The sequence below is a fragment of the Carassius carassius genome, chromosome 30, assembly GCF_963082965.1.
Source record: "Carassius carassius chromosome 30, fCarCar2.1, whole genome shotgun sequence".
Taxonomy (NCBI): domain Eukaryota; kingdom Metazoa; phylum Chordata; class Actinopteri; order Cypriniformes; family Cyprinidae; genus Carassius; species Carassius carassius.
This window is the reverse complement of record NC_081784.1, coordinates 15,966,997-15,990,026: the sequence shown is the minus strand read 5'-3', so window position 1 is coordinate 15,990,026 and position 23,030 is coordinate 15,966,997. Positions and strand designations below refer to the sequence as shown.

Sequence of the window (23,030 nt, the reverse complement as noted above, 5' to 3'; positions counted from 1 at the left end):
GGTGATGTATGCCATGCCACCTGGCCTCAAGCTGAACAAGTGGGCTGTAATCACCTCAGCTAGTGGTGCAGCTCATCATAGCATAGACAGCTCAGACACATCTATTCTTACTCCATTTGCTTTTTCAGATCTGAAGCTTATTTATTTCCACCTACTCAATACACATGCATATCTGATGTCCATATGTATACACAGTTCCCTGCTCTATATGTTATTGTTTATACATTGTACTGTATGTATGGGACAACTAGATTATTTCAGCATTTTTAGCTTGTATATTTGTTACAAATAGCACAGGTCATTAGGTTACTGACAGAATCATGTACAAGGTGAGCCAGTCTTCATTGAAACAGCGCAAAAGAAAAAATTACATATCGTGATTGTGTCCTCTTTTTCATTTTGGTGTCTTAATGGGGGGAAAATATTCCACATATGTATCGGCAGATGAAAAACATACAGCTATTATAAGCACATCTTTGAATTTTGAAACCAGTGGAGACAGCAGCACAGAATAGAGTAGCACATCCCAGCTTCCTGTGTTTCTGCTACTGCCTTATAAAATGAAATATAATACAGCACGACTGCAACATGTTGTCATAAGACAACAACATCTGTATTGCAAACTGTTTGAAGCGTTGGCATAACAACATAACAGCATTGCCATAGAAACCAATGCAAATATTCAGTAAAACGAAAGACCTACGGGACACATAAATCAGATTGGAACAGTTGCGAAACACAGTGTGGACAGTCAAATCATTTAGACTGGATTCCAATTGGATTTGAACAAAAATCGAGCGGTTCTCTGACTGTTATGTTTGAGATAATTTTATTTGAAATGCCTTAATGTCAGTTGAAAACATTGCAATTGTGTTTTAAAATACAACAACGAGCACCACGAAACCATTTAAAGAGGCGCATTCAGTGGTCAGTAAAATGATCTCAAATGTATGGCACGCTCTTTTAATTTTATCAAATGATCATAATCACATCTATTCACTTTATAATCTTGCTACTAGCATTTTATTCAAAATAAACCTTTAATTTGGGTGAGTTTTTTTGGTTGTTGTTGTTTTGAGTGGCATTTGCACATCCTGTCACACCAGTGTCTGCGCCACTGCAATAGACACACTTTGCAGCATTAAGGTTAACGATTAATTGATCATTATTTTAGATGATTTAGAAAATTTACATCCCTAGTTAAGAGATAATCAGATGGGCTATAAGAAGAAAACAGGATTCAGGTATGAAAATGTTTTTGTAGTGTTGCTGCAGTTCTGAGCCAAGTCTGTTGTGACAGCAAAGGTCAGTGATGACAAAAGCTGTGTTCTGACATCTGGCCCTTCTGTTCTCTTTTTCTCTTACTCTGTCATAATTGATTGAACAAATTTATTGATTGTGAAAGGTTTTTTAATGGGTTGCATCTTCTTTCTTTTTTTTAACTAACTCTTCTATCAACCTGTAAAAGATGATTCACACTGAATCTGTCCACCCTACACATCACTGTCCAATCTTAGATGGCTCACAGATTTCCATAAAAACAGGATTATTCTGAGCAAACACACACAAGGCAGAACAAGTATTGGATGCACTCATACTCAGGGACACCGGCGGCTGTTAAATCAGCGAAAGATGCCTCTCTTCATTGTGAAGCAGCGGCCTTCTCTCCCCAGCAGCAAGGCTTGATTTGTGATACTGCCGCAACTATCGGCTTGGCTTTGTGTTAGATTTGTGCGGGAAGCGACACTATCTCTCCCCGCCGTCTGATTTGTGCTGGAACAGCGCTGTAATTCGCTTATACCCCCGTATCACTCTCAGGGTTTGATGGCAGGATCATTTTGTATTTCAAGCCTCACAGCGCAGTTATTAGCTAGATGTGTGCAGTGATGCTAAGTTATAAAATGTGTTCATTTCACAAGGATGAGTTTAGATTGATGTTAAGGCTGTGGCTTCATTCGGCACGTCTGACCTGCCCGTGGGTAGAGAAGATTTGAATGCAAATGTATATTTCACATCCCACTCAGTCTGTCGATATGGTAGATTGCCTGAAAGTTCTTTTCTCCATAGGGCTGAATTGGCACCACACTGCCATCTGTTGGTGACTTTAACACATACATTTATTAATGTGAATGCCTAAGGTACTGGAGAGATAGGTTTAACACCACTGTTGTTGTTTTTGCTTTCAAGCACAGTTCAGAGTAAAGTCAAATGTTGTTGTTTTGTTCTTGGCATATTGTACAACACAATTTTTAGGCAGGACTTTGATAGCGTGTTATTAAAGTGATAACTCTTCTTTCAATTCAAGGCTTTGCTCAACACACAGAATACACTGCGGATGCTAGTTCCCAAATTTACCTTCAATCTTGGCTTCTCCGGGAAGTTCTACCATGCAGGTACTTTTTTCCCTTTTCTTTTTGTCTTTAAAGAAACTTTGACTTTTTTTATTTTGAAATCTTATTTTGTTTAACAAACAAAAAAATATATTTATTCAGATCTATTTTTGGTTATTGTTGTTCAGAATTAAATCATTTTTTCTAGCATGTCCACAGTAGTTGCGATGCAAAATGTTATTTTATTTTATTTTTTTAAAGAAACATGCTCACTAAGTCTGCCTTCATTTGATCAAAAATACTACTTTCTTTTTTAATGTTTAAATTTCATTTATTCTTAAATCAATTTTCATTGTGATGGCAATACTGAATTTTCAGCATTATTACTCCTGTCTTCAGCGTCTCATGATCCTTAGAAATAGTTGTACTGCTTAATATTTTTGTGGAAAATGTGATAGATTTTTGTTCAGGATTTTTGATGATACAAAATTCAAACAAACAGATTTTTTATGTTCTTTTAGACCTAGATGTCTTTACTATTAAACTTCAGCAGTATGTATATGTGTTTTTGCAGGTACAGAGGAGGAGGATGAAGGCGACGAAATGCTGTTGCAGCACCGGCATGAGTTCTGGTGGTTTCCACACATGTGGAGTCACATGCAGCCACACCTTTTCCACAATGTCAGCGTGTTGGCAGAGCAGATGAGACTCAACATGCAGTTTGCACAGGTTTGTTGGTGAAATTATACATCTTAAAGCTGAACTGTTTGATTTCTGTGCCACTAATTGCACCAAACAGAATTGCAAACCTAATATTAGCTTAGATTCAACTTTATCATTGGACATGTAAGGTACAAGGCATCGAAATGCAGTAAGCATCTAACCAGAAGTGCAATAAGCAGTAAGTACAGGATATACAATGTCTACAATATGTTACAAATGTGCACTAAATACACAGATACGTTTTTTTGTTGTTGTTGTAAACCAGATGTAGTGATAAGGAGGGGTGAGGAGTGTGTACTAGTCTGTGTGTGTATGTGTAGGGGGGTAGTGGTGGTGGGGGGGAGTTTCATCGTTGTCTCTGATGAGGCCGATCACCATGGTGTCATCTGCAAACTTAATGATGGAGTTGGATCCATGCACAGGCTTGCAGTCGTGGGTGTAGAGGAAGTAGAGGAATGGGCTCAGCACACAGCCCTGTGGTACGCCAGTGTTAAGTGTGATGGTGGTGGAGCAGGTGTGGCCTGACCTAATATGCTGAGGTCTGTTGGTCAAAAAGTTCATAATCCAGTAGCAGAGGGAGGTTTTAATGTCCAGGTCTCCCAAGTTTTGTGGTCAGCTTGGAGGGTAATGACAGTGTTAAATGCTGAGCTGAAGTCAACAAACAACATCATCCATGCATATATGTTGTTATGGTCCAAGTGTGAGTAAGTTACCGACTCCCGAGTATATTCGGTCCCCGCAGCTGCGTTCATTCGCTTCCGTGTTAGTCTAAGCGCAGGGCTCCATACTGTAGCCGAATATATACTAGTGTCTGTAAATATTAAACTGCAAAATACTTTTTAAATATTACTCCTGCAAATTCTACATCTCTGTGGGAGACGGGCGCAGATGCGCGGGAGCTCGCTGTTTTGTAGTCTCTGCCGTGTGTCACTATATGAGGACACGAACGCATAAACCGTCACTTCATGAGAATTTAACGTTTCATTTGAGAAAACTGTCATATCATAAACACAGACACTCAAAGATCTTAATGGCGAGTAAATTGACAATATATTAAGCTACTGTTGTAGCCTACAGTAGATTTAGCTACGTCTCTATGTAGTAATAATACGTCTCTATTAATAATAATAATTATGGCCTTAACGGTTGCTTGTTTTTTACTTGTTTTGTTGTAAAGAGATTATCTGATTAATATAGAATTTTTTATATTCCTAGACTTATTTGTTGCAGTTTTTTATACAGTTATATTGTAAAACTAAAATACCTTTTTTAGTTTGCGGTGTTAGATTTTTGGCTGCATTTGAAGTTCTTTTTCGCTTAAGAAAATAAATAATATTACTGTCAAAGTCATGTCAGATTATAAAAATACTGTAATAAATACAGTAGTTCACCATGTATTTGTTCATTTTTTATCAAAGGATAAGTCTGAAGCACACCATAAAATAATTCTAGCAATTTACACAGGGCTAATAGTATATACAGCTGTATATACAGATACACACACAGGTATCGGATCAGTACTCGGTATCGGCCGATACCCTGAGCCCAGGTATCGGAATCGGTATAGGGAAGAGAAAAAGGGTATCGGAACATCTCTAGTTTGTTGGCACAATTACCAAACACTCCAGACGTCTACCATTGTCGGCCACACAGGTTATTCCGCCCCTATTAGCACTCCATTGGTTAAACACTTGAAAGTGTTTACATTCTTCAACCAACTAACAAAAGATTTACATATTCTTTTTTTTCAAATATTAAACTTAGATAAGCAAATTCATATTGAATATATTTTCCGTATTAGTTTTTTCCCTCCGTTTGTTGTGTTGTGACAGGTAAGCTCACTTTGTTCCTTCATCATTGTGTTACTATTTCCAGCCATTATTACTGCTGTTGCAGAGGTGTGAGAATCGATTCTCTGCCCGCCAGCTTTATCTCATGTTGGTATTTCATTATAGATTTGTATTAGCACTTTTTCATTGGATCGGTAGGATTCTCTTTGACCTTGACTCAGTGTGCATCCGCCGAGGAGATTGTGAATTTGGCCTGTTGAATCGAGCCCACCCTGGTATAATGATGGTCATTGGAGTTGGATATGGACCACAGGCAGACAGACAGTGAGAATGAGTGCACAGTGAATACTAACCAGCCCTTTCCTCCTCCCGCTAATCCTTCTGTCACATCCTCTCTTTAGAGCAGACATTGACATATGCCTTCTCCTGCACTGCTCAATGAAGAAGACACAGCTCCTTCATCAAGGTTTAATGAGCCTGCAAAGGGCCGTCCTTATAACTGGGGCTTTTGGATCTCACAGTTTGTGCTCACACACACACACACACACGTGAGAAGGAACATACACATGGAGCTCTTAAAGTGGCACCTTGGACTTGAAGTAAAGCCCTTTGCTCATCTGAGGATGTTTTTGTCTACCACCCTCCTGTGGCGTTAGAAATAACTTTGCCTCTTGACACACTGAGTTGTTTTTTTCCTCTGCAGAGGAGCATAATCAAAAGCTTCTCTCTCATGCACGCCCTGATGACATGTCTTGTTAACAGCATCTCTAATGGGTCTCGTATCGACTTTTCGCATCTTTTCTACTCCCGGTCGCCCCATAAGACTTGGCAGTGTAATTACGTGAGTGGCTTTGTGATTGATCATCATGAGAGTTTGTTTGTCTCTTGCCATTGCAGGAGCATGGTATTCCCACAGACATGGGGTACGCTGTGGCCCCCCACCATTCAGGGGTGTATCCTGTACACAGTCAGCTGTACGAGGCCTGGAAAAGCGTATGGGAGATCACAGCTACCAGCACAGAAGAATATCCACACCTTAGACCGGCACGCCATCGCAGGGGCTTCATACATCGTGGCATAAAGGTAAAGTATTGCCACTTTACTGTAAAGCTTGATAATCTTATATAGAAAAACATAAGGAGAGAATCAGTGTATATTATCTTGCATACAATTTATTCAGTATTCATTCATTCACAACATAGTTTGTTTACATTTTATTTTTATAAGTAAGAGATTAAAGATAATTTTAATTCATTTAATTTTTTGATTGATACTGCATTACTGCAGTTAGATTTCAGCAGCTATTACTCCAGTGTCCCATTATTCTTCAGAAATCATTCTAATATGCTGATGTGGTGATCAAGTAACATTTCTTATTATTATCGGGGTTGAAAACAGTTGTGCTGCTTAGTATTTTCGTGGAAGCCATGATACTTTTTTAAAGGTTTTTGATAGGAAGTTTACAAGAACAGCATTTATTTAAAATATATATTTTTTTAACATTATAAATTGTCTTGACGGATCAGTTTAATGCATCCTTGCAGAATTTAAATAATAAAAATACCTTTTTTGAGCAGTAATGTGCCTATGACTAGTTTTTCCATATTGCATTTGGTGTGAAAGGGCCTTTATTAATAAAATACATGCAGAACAATTTTCTGTGTAAATCTTACATTATTCAATTCAGTTCAACAGTGTATCCAATAATGATTTAACAAACAATATAGAAATTCATTTTGCTTGCGTTTTATTAATTAGACCCAGTGTTTTCAAATCCAAGAAAAATTATTCAAAATGTTATTGTAGCCTGAGCTCAATTGTGCCCACCATGATCAGATTAAATGACTAATGGCTGTTTCATTCCTTCTAATACGTTCGTCTTGGAGGACGTCTGTGCAATGGCTGAAGCTGAATTGAATGCTGTATGTACAGGTCTCTCACCTTCTTCTGTCTGCAGGTCTTGCCCAGGCAGACATGTGGCCTTTTTACTCACACCATCTTCTATAATGAGTACCCTGGAGGCTCTCGTGAGCTGGACAAGAGCATACGTGGAGGAGAACTCTTCCTCACCATCCTCCTAAACCCTGTGAGTTGCATATGTGCTTTTTTTCCCCTCAGTGTTTGTGCTTGTGTGTTTGTTGAGAGAATGGGAGTGGGTATATTTTTCTTTGTGGGTGTTTGTTTTATATTTCCCAGAGCCTCACCGAGTCCTGCTCGTGCACTCTGTGCTTTTGTTTGTGTCCGGCCATATCTCCTGAAGTGTTTGCTAGTGCAGCAACTGAAAAAATAATCTTGATATTGATCTTCAGAATGAAAATAGGAGATGTTTCCATAAAGAAACCAAACTAAAAAGGAAACAAAATGAAGTTACATGTACTGTAAATAACATGGTCCCACCCTCAGATCAGCATCTTCATGACACACCTGTCTAACTACGGAAATGATCGGCTCGGCCTCTACACCTTTGAGTCTCTGGTGAAGTTTGTGCAGTGCTGGACCAACCTACAAATACAGACTCTACCTCCTATGGAACTAGCCGAGAAATACTTCCAGATCTTTCCAGAAGAGATGGACCCCCTATGGCAGGTATAATAAAGGCAAAACAGTAATAAATACAAAACATCTTTGTGATCATAATCACAATTATAATAGTTGCATTAATAAATATGTACTTATGTATCTATTCATGCATTTATTTATATTATAACATTTATAGAATTAATAAAGCCACCTAAAAATTAATAAAACTTTGATATTCATAGTTTTTGAAGACTTTTGTGAGCGTCTCTAGAGATGTTTGTGCACTAATATGTATCATAATTTAGATCTATTAATTACAGTGATTGGTGCTTGACTTGCAAAAGGAAAAAAAAAACTAATCATTTAATAAAACTGTAATAACGAATGGATGGAAAAGTTATGTGAATTCATTAATTAAATAAAATGGGAAATGGTGTCTTTTCATCCATTCAGAACCCCTGTCATGACAAGAGACATAAAGACATCTGGTCCAAAGAGAAAACCTGTGATAGGCTGCCCAAACTTCTGGTTATTGGCCCACAGAAAACAGGTGAGTCCTGGTATTTCCACACTCAAACCATAAATCTTCCTCAGGGTAACCGAATAAATAAATTGTCTAAAATACAGCCTTTGAGGTTGCGTTTGATATTGTTTATTTCTGACCACAGGTACCTCAGCTTTGCACTTTTTCCTGACCCTCCACCCTGCCATCACCAGCAACTTCCCCAGTCCAGTCACCTTTGAGGAGATCCAGTTCTTTAATGGGCCGAATTATCACAACGGCATTGACTGGTAATATACACCGCACAGCTTTTTCACTCCCAGCCATTAGTCATTAGTCAAGAGAAGTTTGTTTGTATCCCCCCTCCACTTTATTATATCTGTAATGCTGTCTAGGTTTCATATTGAAAATTTAATTGATCAATCACTTAGGTACATGACAAGTCCTCTGCTTAAAAATTATTTTTAAAAATGAGATGGCATTATAGTTTCTTTTAATAAAATACTAAATAAAATCATCTATTTTAGCCTCTTGTAGCATATTTGTTGTTATTGCGTGTCTTAATCTCTTGCAGGTACATGGACTTCTTTCCCTTTCCCTCGAACGTCAGCACAGACTTCATGTTTGAGAAAAGTGCCAACTACTTTGATACAGAGGTGGTTCCAAAGAGGGCTGCCGCCTTACTGCCCAGAGCCAAGATCATAGCATTGCTGATCAACCCAGTCGACAGAGCCTACTCCTGGTATCAGGTACTCTACACCAGCTTTCTCTCATTCTCCCTCCATCTTTCTCTCATGTTGTGTGGTCTGTTTTCTGTAATAGTCTAGCAGTAGTAATCATTTAAAGGTCCTGTTACTAGCTATTTATTTTAATGGAGTGGCACTCAGAAGATATTTCCATTAACTGACACCTATCACTGAATTACATACTGAAAAATCACGTCTTTGTGGCAGCCGTAGATTTTTTTTTCTACCTATCAGTCTTTTTGTGCATTAACACGGCAGCCCGTATATGGACTGCAGAAAGTAGAGGTTTTTGTCTGAAGCTTTGTCCTAGCCAGATAGCATTTATCTTAACCATGCACCCTTCTCTTTCGCCATAGAAATGATGTCATAAGTTGTGTGTGTGTGTTTTTTTTATGTCTTGTCAGCACCAGCGAGCACACCAGGACCCTGCTGCCATTAACCACACCTTCCATGAGGTTGTAACAGCAGGTCCGTCTGCATCTAAAGAGCTGTTGACCCTTCAGAACCGCAGCCTTAAGCCTGGGGCTTACGCCACACATCTAGAGCGCTGGCTTGTGCACTACCAGGCCAGACAGGTACTGCAGTTATCTGTGTATGACTGCCTTCTCTTGTTTTTGATGTGTTTAACAACTATCAGGGCAAATTCATTTGAAATCTGTAGGTTTGAATGTGGTTCTATTTATTTATTTTAATGTCAAGCTTTGCATTACAGAGGAAATAAACACAAATTACCTAATCTAATATTCTGAATTGAATTATATATATTATATATTATATATTATGAATTATATATATATATATATATATATATATATATATTTATATATAATATATTTATATATATTTATATATAATATATTTATGTGCTTGTCATTTTTATTTAGCATTTTAATTTATTTCAGTAATTCAACCCTTTTATTTTGGTTAGTTGCCAAGGCACAATTTCTAATGTTTTTCATCTAATATTTCTATTTTATTTTATTCCAGATTTATTTTTAGTTCACAACAACACTGCTTACTTTGCCAGTATAGGATTTATTACCAACAAATATTTTTCTCAAAATATCTCAGTAAAACTTTTCAAAGTTAGCATTGCTTTTTGTTTTCTGAACTGTCTTTTTTTCCGCACATTAGCTTCATATTGTAGACGGCACCCTGCTCCGATCTAACCCAGCCCTGGTGATGGACAGCATCCAGAGATTTCTGGGGGTCACACCAATCTTAAATTACACCCAGGCTCTCGTGTGAGTCCCACTGTTCAGCTCACTGTTAATGAACACTATAGCAGTGAATAATCTGAACATGTTTCTTATATAAAACTGTGTGTTATCTGTGTATTGCAGCTTTGATGAGGGTAAAGGATTCTGGTGTCAGAGGTTGGAAGGTGGGCGTCCTAAGTGTCTGGGGAAGAGTAAAGGCAGAAAATATCAAGAAATGGCCCCTGAGGTAGATGATAGTGTCATCTCTTCTCTCCTCCCTCATAAAACGTTCTCTCGGTCTCTCTCTCTTTCTGAACAATGCCAGTGGCAAGGACATGCTGTTATAGACGTGTGACTCACTGGCAGTGAGAAGTGATGGGCTCAACCTCACACAGATCAGATCAGTCGTCTCGTATATCACTGGAAGTGTTTCAACTAGTAGAATGCAACAGGCATGTTTGTTTCATTGCAAACAGAATAAAATGGCACAAGGGCTGTCTCTGTTTCGAGAAAACAGTTCAACTTTTCACTTTGTCTGGTGCATAGACCAACAATAAAAAATAAATAAATAAATAGCAGTGGAATGCAAAAACACATGCTGAGTGGCTTCTAGATCATACACAAATCTGGCTTTTTGTCATGTTTTTTGTTAGTACGTTTTAGGTAAACATTACTTCACATTATTTCTTTGAAACAAACTGTTAATAACATATAGTGAAAGAAAAAAAAAATACATTCAGATAAAATGATCAGCTGATTCCACTACCCTTTGGTAATCTGATTAATGATAATAATTGTTAACAATAATACACCATTTTTTAAATAAATAATAATAATGTTACTAATATTATCATTCTCATAACAATTTCTAATTTTGTAATTTAATGTTCAAACATTTGTAATTTAATCAATTATATCATTTTTTTGAAATTATTATAGATATGAATTAATAGAACTAATTATTTAGAATTGTAAAATGTATTATCATCATCCAATAAGTAATTTTTAAATAATAATAATACAAAATAATAGTTATAGAATTATTAATATAATTAATTTTTACTATCATAATAAATTCTAATACTTTAGTAGTAATACTATTGCTAATAATAATGATAATTCAATAATTTATAATTGTATAGTTAATATTTAATTATTAGTGATAAGAATTACAATTAAAACAATATTTTTAATGTTATTGATTGATATTGATAGATTAACAGAATTAATGTAATACTAATATATTGAATAGCGGGTAAATGTGTAGTCATTTATGCAAAGGCACTCACAGATGTTTTAATATTTGAACATAGTCATGGTTAAAGGCTGTTGTTAGATGCAACACACAGCAGTTATGAGTTGCAGGCTTCCTCGAACAGCTCTGTTTGTGTCTTTCCCAGACACGTGCCTTCCTGACCGAGTACTACCGGGAGCATAACCTGGAACTGTTACAGCTGCTGAATCGCCTGGGTCAGGCGTTACCCACCTGGCTCAGAGAAGAGCTCCAGAGCACCAGCTGGAGCTGAGAGGACGTCTCCTGCACCTCCATTATCAGAACACCTAAAAAACAGTGTCTGCTCACTACAGAGGTACCAAAACCACTCAGTTCAAAACTACAGTAGCAGATGAAATGACTGACGGCTTTGAACGGACTGCAAACTTCAGCCTCTCTGCTGCCAAGGTGCTCACTGTCTGGGAGGTTGATGATGAGGGAGAATGCTGGGAAATGTAGTCCCTCCTTTTACCTTAATGACAGACCTGCCTGTCAGGCCCAGAACGCACTACCGATGTGGACAAGCATGAATTTATTGGTGACTTAAGTGTGTCAACACACACTAGTGCTCGTACAATAAACACACACAGTCTAGCCTTGATCATCTCGTCTGAGGAATGATTGTTAAACACTGTACATTTAAAAGCGTTGTATATTTTGGGTCCGGGTGGGTGGGATAGTGACAGTTGAACCTGACAGCGTTTGTGTACAGCCAGAGCTCTGTTTGAATAGGACGTCTAGAGGACATCAGATCTGCAGCCCTTCTCTTCCCCACATGCACAAACGCACATATCTGGATCAGAAACCAAATGGTAAGAAAGTATATGCAATGTCTGGTCTCCCACTAGAGTCCAGTGGAAAGCTTGTATTTCAAGTGTCTTATCAGGTGTATCTCCGTATTTTTCTTATCCATGCACTTTCCTCTTCACTACGCACACTGAAGTGTGGATGTTACTGTAGACGCTGTGGCAGGAGCTGTGAAAGTGGGAGAGGAGAAGGGCTGTGCTGTGATTTGAGGTCTGTCCTACACAAGGAGGAGCTGCTGGTTTTTGTAAAAAAAAAAGTAATAAAAAAAATTGTATTTTAAAAACTCCCAACGCTGTATTATCTCTAATAAACACTCGGAGAGGTTGGATATGTTTGTGTAAATCATTTGGTCTTGAATTGATTCTTTTGAGAAAAGAGCAGAAGGTATTATGTGCTTAGTCTTTTTGGCACTTAATTCGATCCGAGTCGCTGTCTGCTTCCTGAATATTAATTTTTACACTATTTCAGCTCAAGGAAAATTTGATACCAGTGTTGTCGGTTTTTAATTGCAGATTGCATTAGACAAACACTGTTGAAAAGTATAGGGTCTGTGAGATTTTTTCTATGCAGCGTAACCTGATCCTTCAGAAATCAATCTAATATGCTGATTCAAGAAACATGATGCATTTTTTCAGGATTATTTGATGAATCGTAAAGTAGAAGGGGAAAATGTTTTATATTATTTATTTCATAAATATGTATTTATAATTATTATATTGTGGTCTTCATTCAAGTAGAGGAGCTAAAAAGGCTACCTGTGAGTGTTTCCACCAAATTGACTTTCAAAGGGAACACAGTTCTGTCTAGGGATGCACTTTTTAATATTTTTATATTTGCTGCTTAAAAGCACAAGAAAAATATGTGTAACAGTAATATTGTGTCTGATTGTAAATTCATTAAGTAGCTCAGCCTTCATTTCAGACTTCAAGCAAACCACATTTCTCTAACCACACATCGCACTACTGCTTAATGAGCTTCCTGTGGAAGAGTTGCAAAGTAAAAACATATCTGTAAAAAGAGACCCACAAATGTGAGAAGATGATTTCCCTTTTGAAATGGACTTTGTAATAATTTCTCTAAATACGCCAACACTATGCATGAGAGCCTGATATGCATCTGTCATTAATTGTGTAATACACAATGTGTAATTAACCCCATTCAGTTTCTTTGTTTGAATGCAGCAAGTTGTTATATGACTGGCCTTTTTGAGTAACATTCTAGTTATCATGCCTTTTCTGTCCACATAGTGGCGCTATAGACTTTGAGTGATTTAAGGGTAATGCTCTCCTCATCTCTCAGAATTCATGCATACACACACACACTCACACACACACACACACACACGCTGTACACCTGGAACATTTCCACTCATCCATTTATTAATAACACATGAGTTTTAATGCTTAATGGGCTGCTAAGTGGGTATTTGGCCACAAATGGGTTTACACCTCTATTGAGTGTTTGTGTATTATTCATGTACATTTAGTCGTAGTAGCATAACTAAAGAGCCACTGCTGTCCTAACTGACCTGATAAAAAGGCTTTGTCCATATTTTTTAAATGATGTTAATAATTCTTCTTTAATCATCCTGTTGAGAAAGTTGTCTTTTGTCACGTTGTGCTTCCAATACTTTAAAGTGATGGAAATTGTGTAATCATTTACTCACTCCGTTCCTAACCAGAATGACTGACTTTCTTCTGTGGAACACAAAAGAAGATTTGTCTGACAGTTTTTGTCTGTTTGTGTCCTTCAGGCTTTCATTGTGTGGACAAAAAAAAAAGAAAAATACTGCATCTTTTGTGTGAACAATCCCTATAAGGCTGGATTGCTGCTCGACATTTAGTCTCTAACAGTAAATTTAGCTTTAAATGCATTGTTTTTTGAATATTATATATATTATTTTGTTTTTTTTTAATTTTGAGGGGGTTTTTTTGTTTTCCTTTTTTTCTCTTTCCCTCTGGCTGCCTCCTTCATTTTCTCTCCCTGTTCTGAAATGGCTGTGAAATTTCCCACTCGAGTGAGACTGTCGTCTGTTTGGCTTAATGTAGGAAATTGACTCATTTTGTGGCATTGATTTTTCTTCTCTGCTGCATAGAGGAGATCGCTGGCAGAGCAAACCTGAGAGCGGTCGATAGCCCTTCAGAGGGCCGTTTATGTGTGCCACACCTCTCCTCTCATTGAAGAGAGAGAGAGAGCGCTCATGTGTCATTGTTTGTTTCCCCCATTTTAATTCTCACAACCTTCACCTGTATAACTACAGCAGTAATCCACTATTGTGGCATTTTACCTTCATCCATAGGTGTTCCTGATGTAGTTGTTGTTTGCAAATGTCACATAATTTATGTTATCTGTCAGTGTTATTCAGAGGCCACTAGTTGAACGACACTAGTTTCTCTTTTGATTTACTGAATCGGTAGGGTTCACAACATGACACTTTTACCCCAAATACGAGCCCAGGCCCAGGTATGTTGGTGTGCGTTTCTGCGGTTGCTATTGATTTTATGGATGGAATGGAATGGACACACTTTTGAAAATGTCTTTATTTAAAAAAAAAAAAAAAAAGGGTTAATTCATGAGAATTAAAAATGTATCATCTGGGCTGGAGACTGGTCTTAAAAAGTGTTATTATGACAGAGACATGCAATGGTTGCTGAAACTGTTTAACAGTTACCAACTTTTGTGTTCAGCTGAAGAAAAAGTGAAGGTTTGAACCAACATGAGGTTGAATAAATGACAGAATTTTCTTTTTTTGTGAACTATACCTTAAAATTATTTGCATCTAATAGGGTCATCTTTACTGAAAGCATTCTCTTTGAGTTCAGTAGATCAGTGCTTGTAGATCCATGAACACTTCCACAGTAAGCATCACTTTGCCTGTATACAGGAAAGTCTGCCTTGACAGCTGTTCTGGGAACGTCTTCATGTGGTTCTGAGGTAACTGTACTGATGCTTGTTCTGGGTCAAAATCACCCATTGTTTATGTCCGATGGAAATTGTGAATTTGGAGATGAGCTTGATCTTTCCTTCTTATTATTTAATGGGTGTAATACACTTACTGACCAGGTGGTGTCAACACTGTATTTCCTTTTGATTTCTTTCCAATTGCCTTGTATTTTTTTTTTTTTTACAGATCCCCCACCAAGAGAAACATGCACCATCACAGTGAAAAGATTTAAATTGTATACAAAGTTTTAAAAGTATATATCTGCTACAAACTGCAAATATCTTAACATTTATAAAATCAAGTTATCAAGTTTTATTTACCAATGTATAACATTTTAGACACAAACACATGATCCTGTAGGTTGGTGTGCTAGAGGAATGTAACACGGTCCTGTTAGAGGACAGCAGTGTTTACTCTCAGACAATTCAGCTCTGCTCACAAAGTTACTCAGACATACAGAATACCACTCTAGACTAACAAACCGAGAAGAGCTACACAACGAGTTTCATTTATCATTTACTAGTTTTTAACAAAAATTAAATCTACTTTAGTTGGGGAAAAAAGACCTTCAGGCTGCTAGATGGAGCATAACAGCAAGCATTCTCCGTTAATCTGGCTTGGTTCAAGTTGAACGTCAACATAAGGAGTCACCAAAGGGTTAGTCAACAGACAGGCAATTTGGTGGATTGGTGTCCACATTATGGATGCACTTGTGCTTTGTTTCTCTTTGGCGCTAGGACTAATACATACTACAGCGGAAAAGGTTCTCAGACGGGGCAGTGTTCCCCCACATATTGTTTTCGTGATGGTGGATGACCAAGGCTTTAATGACATTGGGTACCATGGCTCAGAGATCCACACACCAGTGTTGGACCAGCTGGCTGGCGAAGGGGTGAAACTGGAAAACTACTATGTTCAGCCCATCTGTTCCCCGACACGTAGCCAGCTTATGACTGGACGGTAAGAGACCCACTATTATTTTCCTAATTAATCTATTTTGCTTAAACACTGCATGAATCTTACTGTATATACTCATTAAACTTATGTATAAACTACTATAAATGATCTTATACTGTCTAATTCAATATATTGCATATTCAATATAAGTATTGTTTCGCTATTGAAGTTAAACCCAGTGAATTTATTGGTATAGACAAGGATTCTATAAATCCAGAGGGCCACTGTTCTGCAAAGTTTAGCTTCAACCCTAATCAAAGACTTGAGAGCAAACTGATCAAGGTCTTCAGAGTTTGATCAGGGTGTGAGCTAAACTCTGCAAGAAACCTTGCTGTATAATCTGTGTTCCTCCATCACAATCACCAGCTACCATCTACTGATTCAGGTATCAGATTCACACTGGGCTTCAACACTCGATCATCCGTGCACGGCAGCCCCTCTGTTTGCCCCCCGACATACCGACGCTCCCTGAGAGGCTCCGGCAGGCTGGCTACAGCACTCACATGGTAGGGAAATGGCACCTGGGTTTTTGCCGGCCCGAGTGTCTGCCAACGAGCCGTGGCTTTCAAAGCTTCCTTGGATCACTGACGGGCAGTGGAGACCATTTTAGCTTCCAAAGCTGTGACGGTACAGAGGCTTGTGGGTTCGACCTGCATGATGGAACCCGACCGGCCTGGGAGCTGAGTGGGAATTACTCAACAAGGCTTTACACTGAGAGGTGAGAAACAGCAACCATTTGTGAACCAAATACTGTGCTGCATTGAGTCATGTAAGCTTTTGTGCTCATTTGGACTCTTGCAGAGTGAAAGAAATCCTGAGAAGTCATGACCAGCGGACGCCCCTGTTTCTATATGTGGCCCTCCAGGCCGTGCACACACCATTACAAGCTCCTGGGCATCTTCTCAGACGCTACCAGACCCTTGGAAACAGACCTCGGCGCCACTATGCTGCAATGGTGAGCGGCGTAGACGAGTCAGTAGGGGAGATTGTCAATGAGCTGCGTGAGCGAGGCTACTACAACAAGTCTGTGCTCATCTACTCTTCAGACAACGGGGGGCAACCTCTCTCAGGGGGTTGTAATTGGCCACTGCGTGGCGGCAAAGGCTCCTACTGGGAGGGTGGAGTTCGAGCAGTTGGTTTTGTACACAGCCCACTGTTAAAAAGGAAGAGGGTGGTGAGTCAGGCTCTGATTCATGTTTCCGATTGGTACCCAACCTTGCTGTCTCTTGCAGGATATAGTGAATCTGATTCCAGCCACCTGGACGGCCAGGATGTTTGGGGTGCTATAAGTAGCGGCCTGCCCTGTCCACGAACTGAAATCCTCTTCAACATTGACCCTGTGTCACGCAGGCATGGAGAAGTCAGCCCGAGACTCCTAAATGTTAATGGTTTGGGGATCTGGGATACAGGAGTGCGTGCAGCCATTCGAGCCGGTGACTGGAAACTTCTGACAGGGAACGTAGGCGACGGAGACTGGTTTCCTCCGCAGACGATGCCGGGAGGTCCGCAGCAGTGGCAGGGCATGGAAAAGAGACGAGACCAGCGAGGGAAGTCTGTCTGGCTTTTCAACGTCACTGCTGATCCCTTTGAGAGGGTAGATTTGGCAGAGGCACGGCCTGAGGTGGTCAAGGTACTGTTGGCCCGACTTGCTGAGTACAATCAGACTGCTGTGCCTCCGCGCAATCCTCCTGACGACCCGATGGCTGACCCACAACTTCATGGAGGGGTGTGGACTCCCTGGCTGGGTCAGGTAGAGGAAGGAGATGAAGGGGATGATGAAGAACCAGACAACACCAACAGAAAGGCACGATTCAAGAGTACCTGCAGAGTCTGCAAACTCAGGGCCTTGTTTAAAAAGGTTGGTTCCCGTATGCAAAGGGCCGCTTTGTTCTTGTAGTCAGAAGAGGTAGTTGTGGACAGGATTTCTGCATCCACAAAGCCATTTTTTTGCTGGCAGTGTAAAAAATATGTGCAGCGACATTGAACTGTTTATGGCCTTCCTGCATTATTACACGGTAGTTCAAAGATTTCACTTACCAGCCATGAGCTTATTAGACAGTTCCCATCTATATGATGTAATGGATTTAACGGAGCAGTTCAGTAACTACCATTAATGGTACTCAGACAGAAGCAGTCTGGATTTGATCACATGTAATTTCCACAAGTACTTAATGTAGATATTGCTGGGTCTTTATTAGATGATCCAGTCATTTGAATACAGCAAATGGTGTAAGCAGTGGCATTGATTTGATAGGGAATAATACAGCACTTATATTGTTCTTCAATTGTTCCTGGACCAGTGTTCTCTTATCCACCCTCTGGTTCACTTTCTCATTTTCTCTCATCTATCTGTTCTTTCTCTGACATTCCTCTGCCTTGCACTCCTCCTCACACCTCTTTCATTCTCCTACCTTTTGCTTTAATGCTTGTGCTCTGACATTACCCACCACAACCAGAATAACACAAGATTCTTCTCCTCCACCTGTTCCTCTTGCATTTCTTCTCAGTTTGAGAAGATCAGGTCAGTGCAGATATAAAAGCAAGAATGTCAGAGCAAGAAAAAGAGCGATAAACTAAGTTATTTTATGTAAAACGATGGCTATTTGAGGAGGAGTAAGATCATTATTGGGTATGAAGGCTGTGTGCCTTTTATATGAGACATTCTTGGCCTGTTTATCTCCTGATTTCAAGAGATTTTAACTCGATTCATAAGACTTGATGAAATGTGCTCTCTATTCAGTGTAATGCATATTTCAAAATAACAGTTTAGAAATATTTTGAATATTAAAATTTTACCTCTACATATGTAAATGGTTTTACTCTCATGTAATTGTATTTGTGATTGTGTCTTCTTTCAGCACCCCTACAAAATAATCCATCCTTTTGACTTGTTCACAATAACATAGTCCTCCCATAAAGATGTGTTCAGTCACAAACCATGAATGAAAAACTAACCTCTTTCAAGCTGGAAGCAAGTTACCTCCATTAAACACATTCATATGAAGTAATTAAACACGAAGAATGTTTCCTTAAGTTTTACTGTAATAAATGCTTCTCTGTTGCAAGATAAGGAATCTAGAGCAAGGTAAAAAAAAAAAAAAAACACAGTTAAAAGAATGTTAGTACGTAGTTAAGATAATGCAAAACAGATGTTTACCTTAAGAGCTGCAGAGCAAGAATTACTGTAACTTTTGTTGGAGACTGTTGTTGTTAAAGATTCATTAAACCATGATTCAAACGGACTGATCTGTTCCTACTTTCCAGCACATTGTTATTGCTTAATATTGTGATGTTCTTTTGTAAAAGTGTTAAATGTAAAAGGGATAGTAGGCCCAAAAATGAAAAGTAATTGTTTATCTACCCTCATGTCAAAACCTGTCTGACTCTTCAGTTTTTTTAGTTCATACAGTCAAAGTCATTGGGCACCAAAACAGTTTGGTTTATCAACATTCTTCAAAATATCTTGTGTTCAGAAGTAGTAGTTATATTATATAGTCAGTCAGGTTTGGAACGACATGAGGGCGAGGAAATGACGACTTCATATGCCCCTGGTTTCACAGACAGGGCTTAAGACTAGTCCTAGACTAAAATGTAAGTCTGAGCTGTTTCCACTGAAATAAACTTGCACTGACTGATCTTAAAAATATATCAGTGCCTTTTTAGTTTTAAGATGCACATCGGTAATGTTTTTTTTCTAAGCATGTTTATAAAAATTACTTAAATGTCCTAATTGATCTATGGTCTAATCCTGGCTTAGTCTAAGCCCTGTCTGTGAAACCGGGCCTTTAAGTTTTTGGGTGAACTATCCCTTTAAGTTGTGATTACATTTGCTCTAAACTTGTGAAATTACATAAAACCTACTTCAGACATATATTGGAAACACAAAGTCTAGTGTTGGCCACACCTTTATAATCTCTGATGTAAATCTGTTGTATACTTATCTTAGGTCATAGTCCAGAGGGCATTTTTATTTCCTGTTATTATTTGCCCATTCAAAAGAAGTGGGGAAAAAAGTCTGGAATGTACCTGGATGAATTACAACAACATAACTATAAATGTTAAAATTCCACCAATACAACAAATACACTTCCTCCTCCCGTTTATCTCTGAAAACAACTCAAAACAATATCAACCCACTTTTGAAAAGACACCAACTGTGGTGAGAATGCATAATGGGCTGCCCCAGAGAGAGAGAGAGAGACCGATCTCTGACTAACTCCATCACTCTGTATATGAGTCATCCTGAACACATGCTGGGTTTGGCATCTTTTAAAGGTGCTGTGAGCGATTTGTTTAAGAAATACCAAGCATAAAATGTCCTTACTGCCTGACAGATACAGGCATTCAGGTTAAAAAAGGGACAATAGGGCTCCAAAAAACGAAACATTTAGGGGCCAAATGGTGTTTTTGTTGCCAAACTGCAGAATCAGTTGAACGGAACACTGTTGTCTATGCTCACAATGTATTGTAGTGGATGAGAAACTAGACCAGCTAGTATGGAACAGTTACAGAAGACTCTGTACTAATAGTGTGTGTATATAGGAACTGAATACATTTGAGTGCATAGCTTTCTTTACACTTAAACCACAAGTTATGCTACATGCTGTGATGAAGGGATGTTGTAATTATATCAAATGTTTCTCAGGCTCAATTAGATCTGATGCCATCACTCTGAAGATCTTAACTGTGTTTGTGCCACATAAATATCAGGTGACTTTATAAGAATATTTCTGCCTGTTTGAATTCAAATGTGTTGCATTGTTTATGATTCCAATATGTCATACGCCTACAGTCATACTCCCAAACAAAGCTCTCCTGAATCGATTGAACCTTATACAATTGAGCCTCGCTATACTGGAGTAGCTTGTTTTTTGTACCATTTATTTATTTTTGGACTAACACCAATTTATTACAAAACTCTTGAAATGTGTAACTTATACTGCATGAACAACTACTCGGCAAGGCTTGAAGTGTACGTGTATGTCACTGTAACAGTCTTAAATTCATTCCCAATGGGACGTACCCCGTTCTCTTCAGTGAGGGAGTTAGCTATGAACCGCTTGATTCACTGTCTCCTTCACGTCACTGATTAGCTTGTGACTGTTTTGTGAATCTTTTCTGATTGATTCATTTAAAAGAACCAGCTCATGTGAATCATTTTTTTGGCAAATCGGACATCACAACTCATTGCTTTCGTTGTGTCATTTAACAAGCACAACACAGCTAAAAATATATACTGTAAAATAATCATACAAGAAACACTAAGACACACTTGTCACTTACCTTTTTGGACTGTTAACCATTGTGCATGTTTGAATGTGTAAACATCAGTGCTGACAAGTCTTTGAAGGCTGGGGTGGACTTATGCACAGCGGTGCAAGTTAGCAAAATAACTGAAATCACTTACAGCATCTTAAATGCATCCCAGTTTAATGGTCATGCTAAGAGCAGTAGTGGATTACACATTTGCTTTACAAATCAATATAGCAACATAATGCTGTGGTGTGGCTACACAATCATCAATGGGCAGCAGGCAACTCATTGTGCTAATGTAAAGACATCAGGTTTAATACAATACATTTGCATTAAGCTCAACAAACTGCTCTTGATATTTTAGCCTGTTTTGTGATGCTTCAGTTGATCTTCTGTTGCACAGATGAAGTGATAATGCAGTCAGAGCTTTATCTATAGTTCTGATTACTCTTTCATTTTACATTTTTAAACACACACTAACAGAAATTTTTTTGGCACATTATGCATCACATATATAATTCAAACATGATCTACATATATAGCCTGTAATACTTAAAGCAGCACACTTTCCCGAGGTACTGATGCTGTCTGGCAGCAAGCCATCCATCCTCTGCTGCTGAGCTTTTGCAAAGGACAGAGTATACCAAAATGTGGCTTTTCCCAGCATGCAGGGACACATTCTCATACACAGAGCATCAGCACTACGGGAACACTGCAATTAAAACCACCCACCTCTACTCTGCTCTAATTAAGCTTTCATATCAACCTGCCTCTGTGTAATTACAGTCCCTGCACTTCTTATGCATTCATTTCTAATCGGACTGTTTTGCTCCACAAGAATGGCCATGAAAGAAGAGAGAGCATTTACAAGCATGAGACCGTGAATTGTTATATTCTTTTTCTAAGAAGCGATAAAAGTTCACATAATGGACATATATATTGGCTGAAACCTGAAGCAGGCTTGAATCATATGAGTAAATCAATAACGTGGCAGATTACATTTTTTCAGCTGTTTGTGCATGCAGACCTGCAAATAATACATTTAAAACTTGTTTTGAATGGCTGTTTTTATTTTCTCAAAAATAATACAGTAAGAATAATATTGTTTATTAAATGTATCGTTGATTGTTGTTTTAACAATCATTGTCATTTTTATTTATTTGATAAGATGATAGTTTGCTGGTGTAAAAATGAAGGCTATGTCTGATTATGTTCTACATAGGAACTACTACATCAAGACTTAAAAACATCTGCTTGGCTGTTTTGGAATACAGTTTCACTCATGAAATTGATTTGTGTAGTTGGAAGCATCAACATCTTTCATTTCAACATTTCGTTACCAAGTAAGCAGCATTCAAAGGAGATTATAATGGTGTTTTACCCAACGCTGAAGTACAGAACTAATATTACATCTAAGGAAGACATATAGTATGGAAGCGTATGGGTAGCAATATTCAATTTGGGATGTAATATGCAAAATGACAATGCAATATGTAAAATGACAATGCATTTCTGCATTAACACTCACAGTCAAGACACTTACGATTGCATTTTCATTCAGTGTCCCGCAATGAATGTAGCAAAATTCAATGTGCACATTGAAAATGCATTCCGAGCCGATCACGTGTCCACCCCCTCGCGCCATGTCAATCACTGCGTGAACAAGGCGGGGCTTGCAGAAGGTTTTCATTTTCATTTTCATTTTGCAACTTATAAAGCGTTAAAATTAGTATTCATTTTACATATTAAAACTGCTGTATGAAATGGCAAATGAAAATTATGTAATTTCATTTTCATTTTCATTTTGCAACAAACGTTGCACAAATGTATTGGAAAATGTAAATGTAAATACAGAAATGCATTGCCATTTTACATATTGCATTGTCATTTTGCATATTACATTCCAAATTGAATATTGCTACCCATATGCTTCCATAATATATTGCTTTCGGTTGTTTAGTTTCCGTAACTTTGTGTCATGGCTTG

The 23,030-nt window shown here is 38.3% G+C and overlaps 2 protein-coding genes across 5 annotated transcripts in view; both read left to right on the top strand.

Moving 5' to 3' along the window:
- The window catches only part of LOC132110759 (bifunctional heparan sulfate N-deacetylase/N-sulfotransferase 2-like), a 136,921-nt gene extending 124,703 nt beyond the window's left edge, over positions 1-12,218 (top strand). For 3 of the 4 annotated variants that reach the window (XM_059517632.1, XM_059517630.1, XM_059517631.1), the window contains 12 exons: positions 2,306-2,393; positions 2,905-3,059; positions 5,741-5,926; positions 6,801-6,929; positions 7,247-7,429; positions 7,817-7,913; positions 8,032-8,155; positions 8,440-8,614; positions 9,016-9,186; positions 9,746-9,855; positions 9,955-10,057; positions 11,211-12,218. In XM_059517632.1, the coding sequence (XP_059373615.1) occupies positions 2,306-2,393; positions 2,905-3,059; positions 5,741-5,926; positions 6,801-6,929; positions 7,247-7,429; positions 7,817-7,913; positions 8,032-8,155; positions 8,440-8,614; positions 9,016-9,186; positions 9,746-9,855; positions 9,955-10,057; positions 11,211-11,336 (1,647 nt within the window). In that variant the 3' untranslated portion in view covers positions 11,337-12,218. The remainder of the gene's footprint in view (positions 1-2,305; positions 2,394-2,904; positions 3,060-5,740; positions 5,927-6,800; positions 6,930-7,246; positions 7,430-7,816; positions 7,914-8,031; positions 8,156-8,439; positions 8,615-9,015; positions 9,187-9,745; positions 9,856-9,954; positions 10,058-11,210) is intronic. The other variant, XR_009424679.1, reaches the window with a different exon arrangement.
- A 2,838-nt stretch (positions 12,219-15,056) lies between these two features.
- LOC132111164 (arylsulfatase I-like) lies at positions 15,057-19,012 on the top strand. The gene is made up of 3 exons (XM_059518325.1): positions 15,057-15,794; positions 16,177-16,509; positions 16,593-19,012. The coding sequence occupies exons 1-3, from the start codon at positions 15,535-15,537 to the stop codon at positions 17,686-17,688; spliced, it is 1,689 nt and encodes a 562-aa protein (XP_059374308.1). The 5' UTR covers positions 15,057-15,534; the 3' UTR covers positions 17,689-19,012.
- The last annotated feature ends 4,018 nt before the right edge of the window (positions 19,013-23,030 follow it).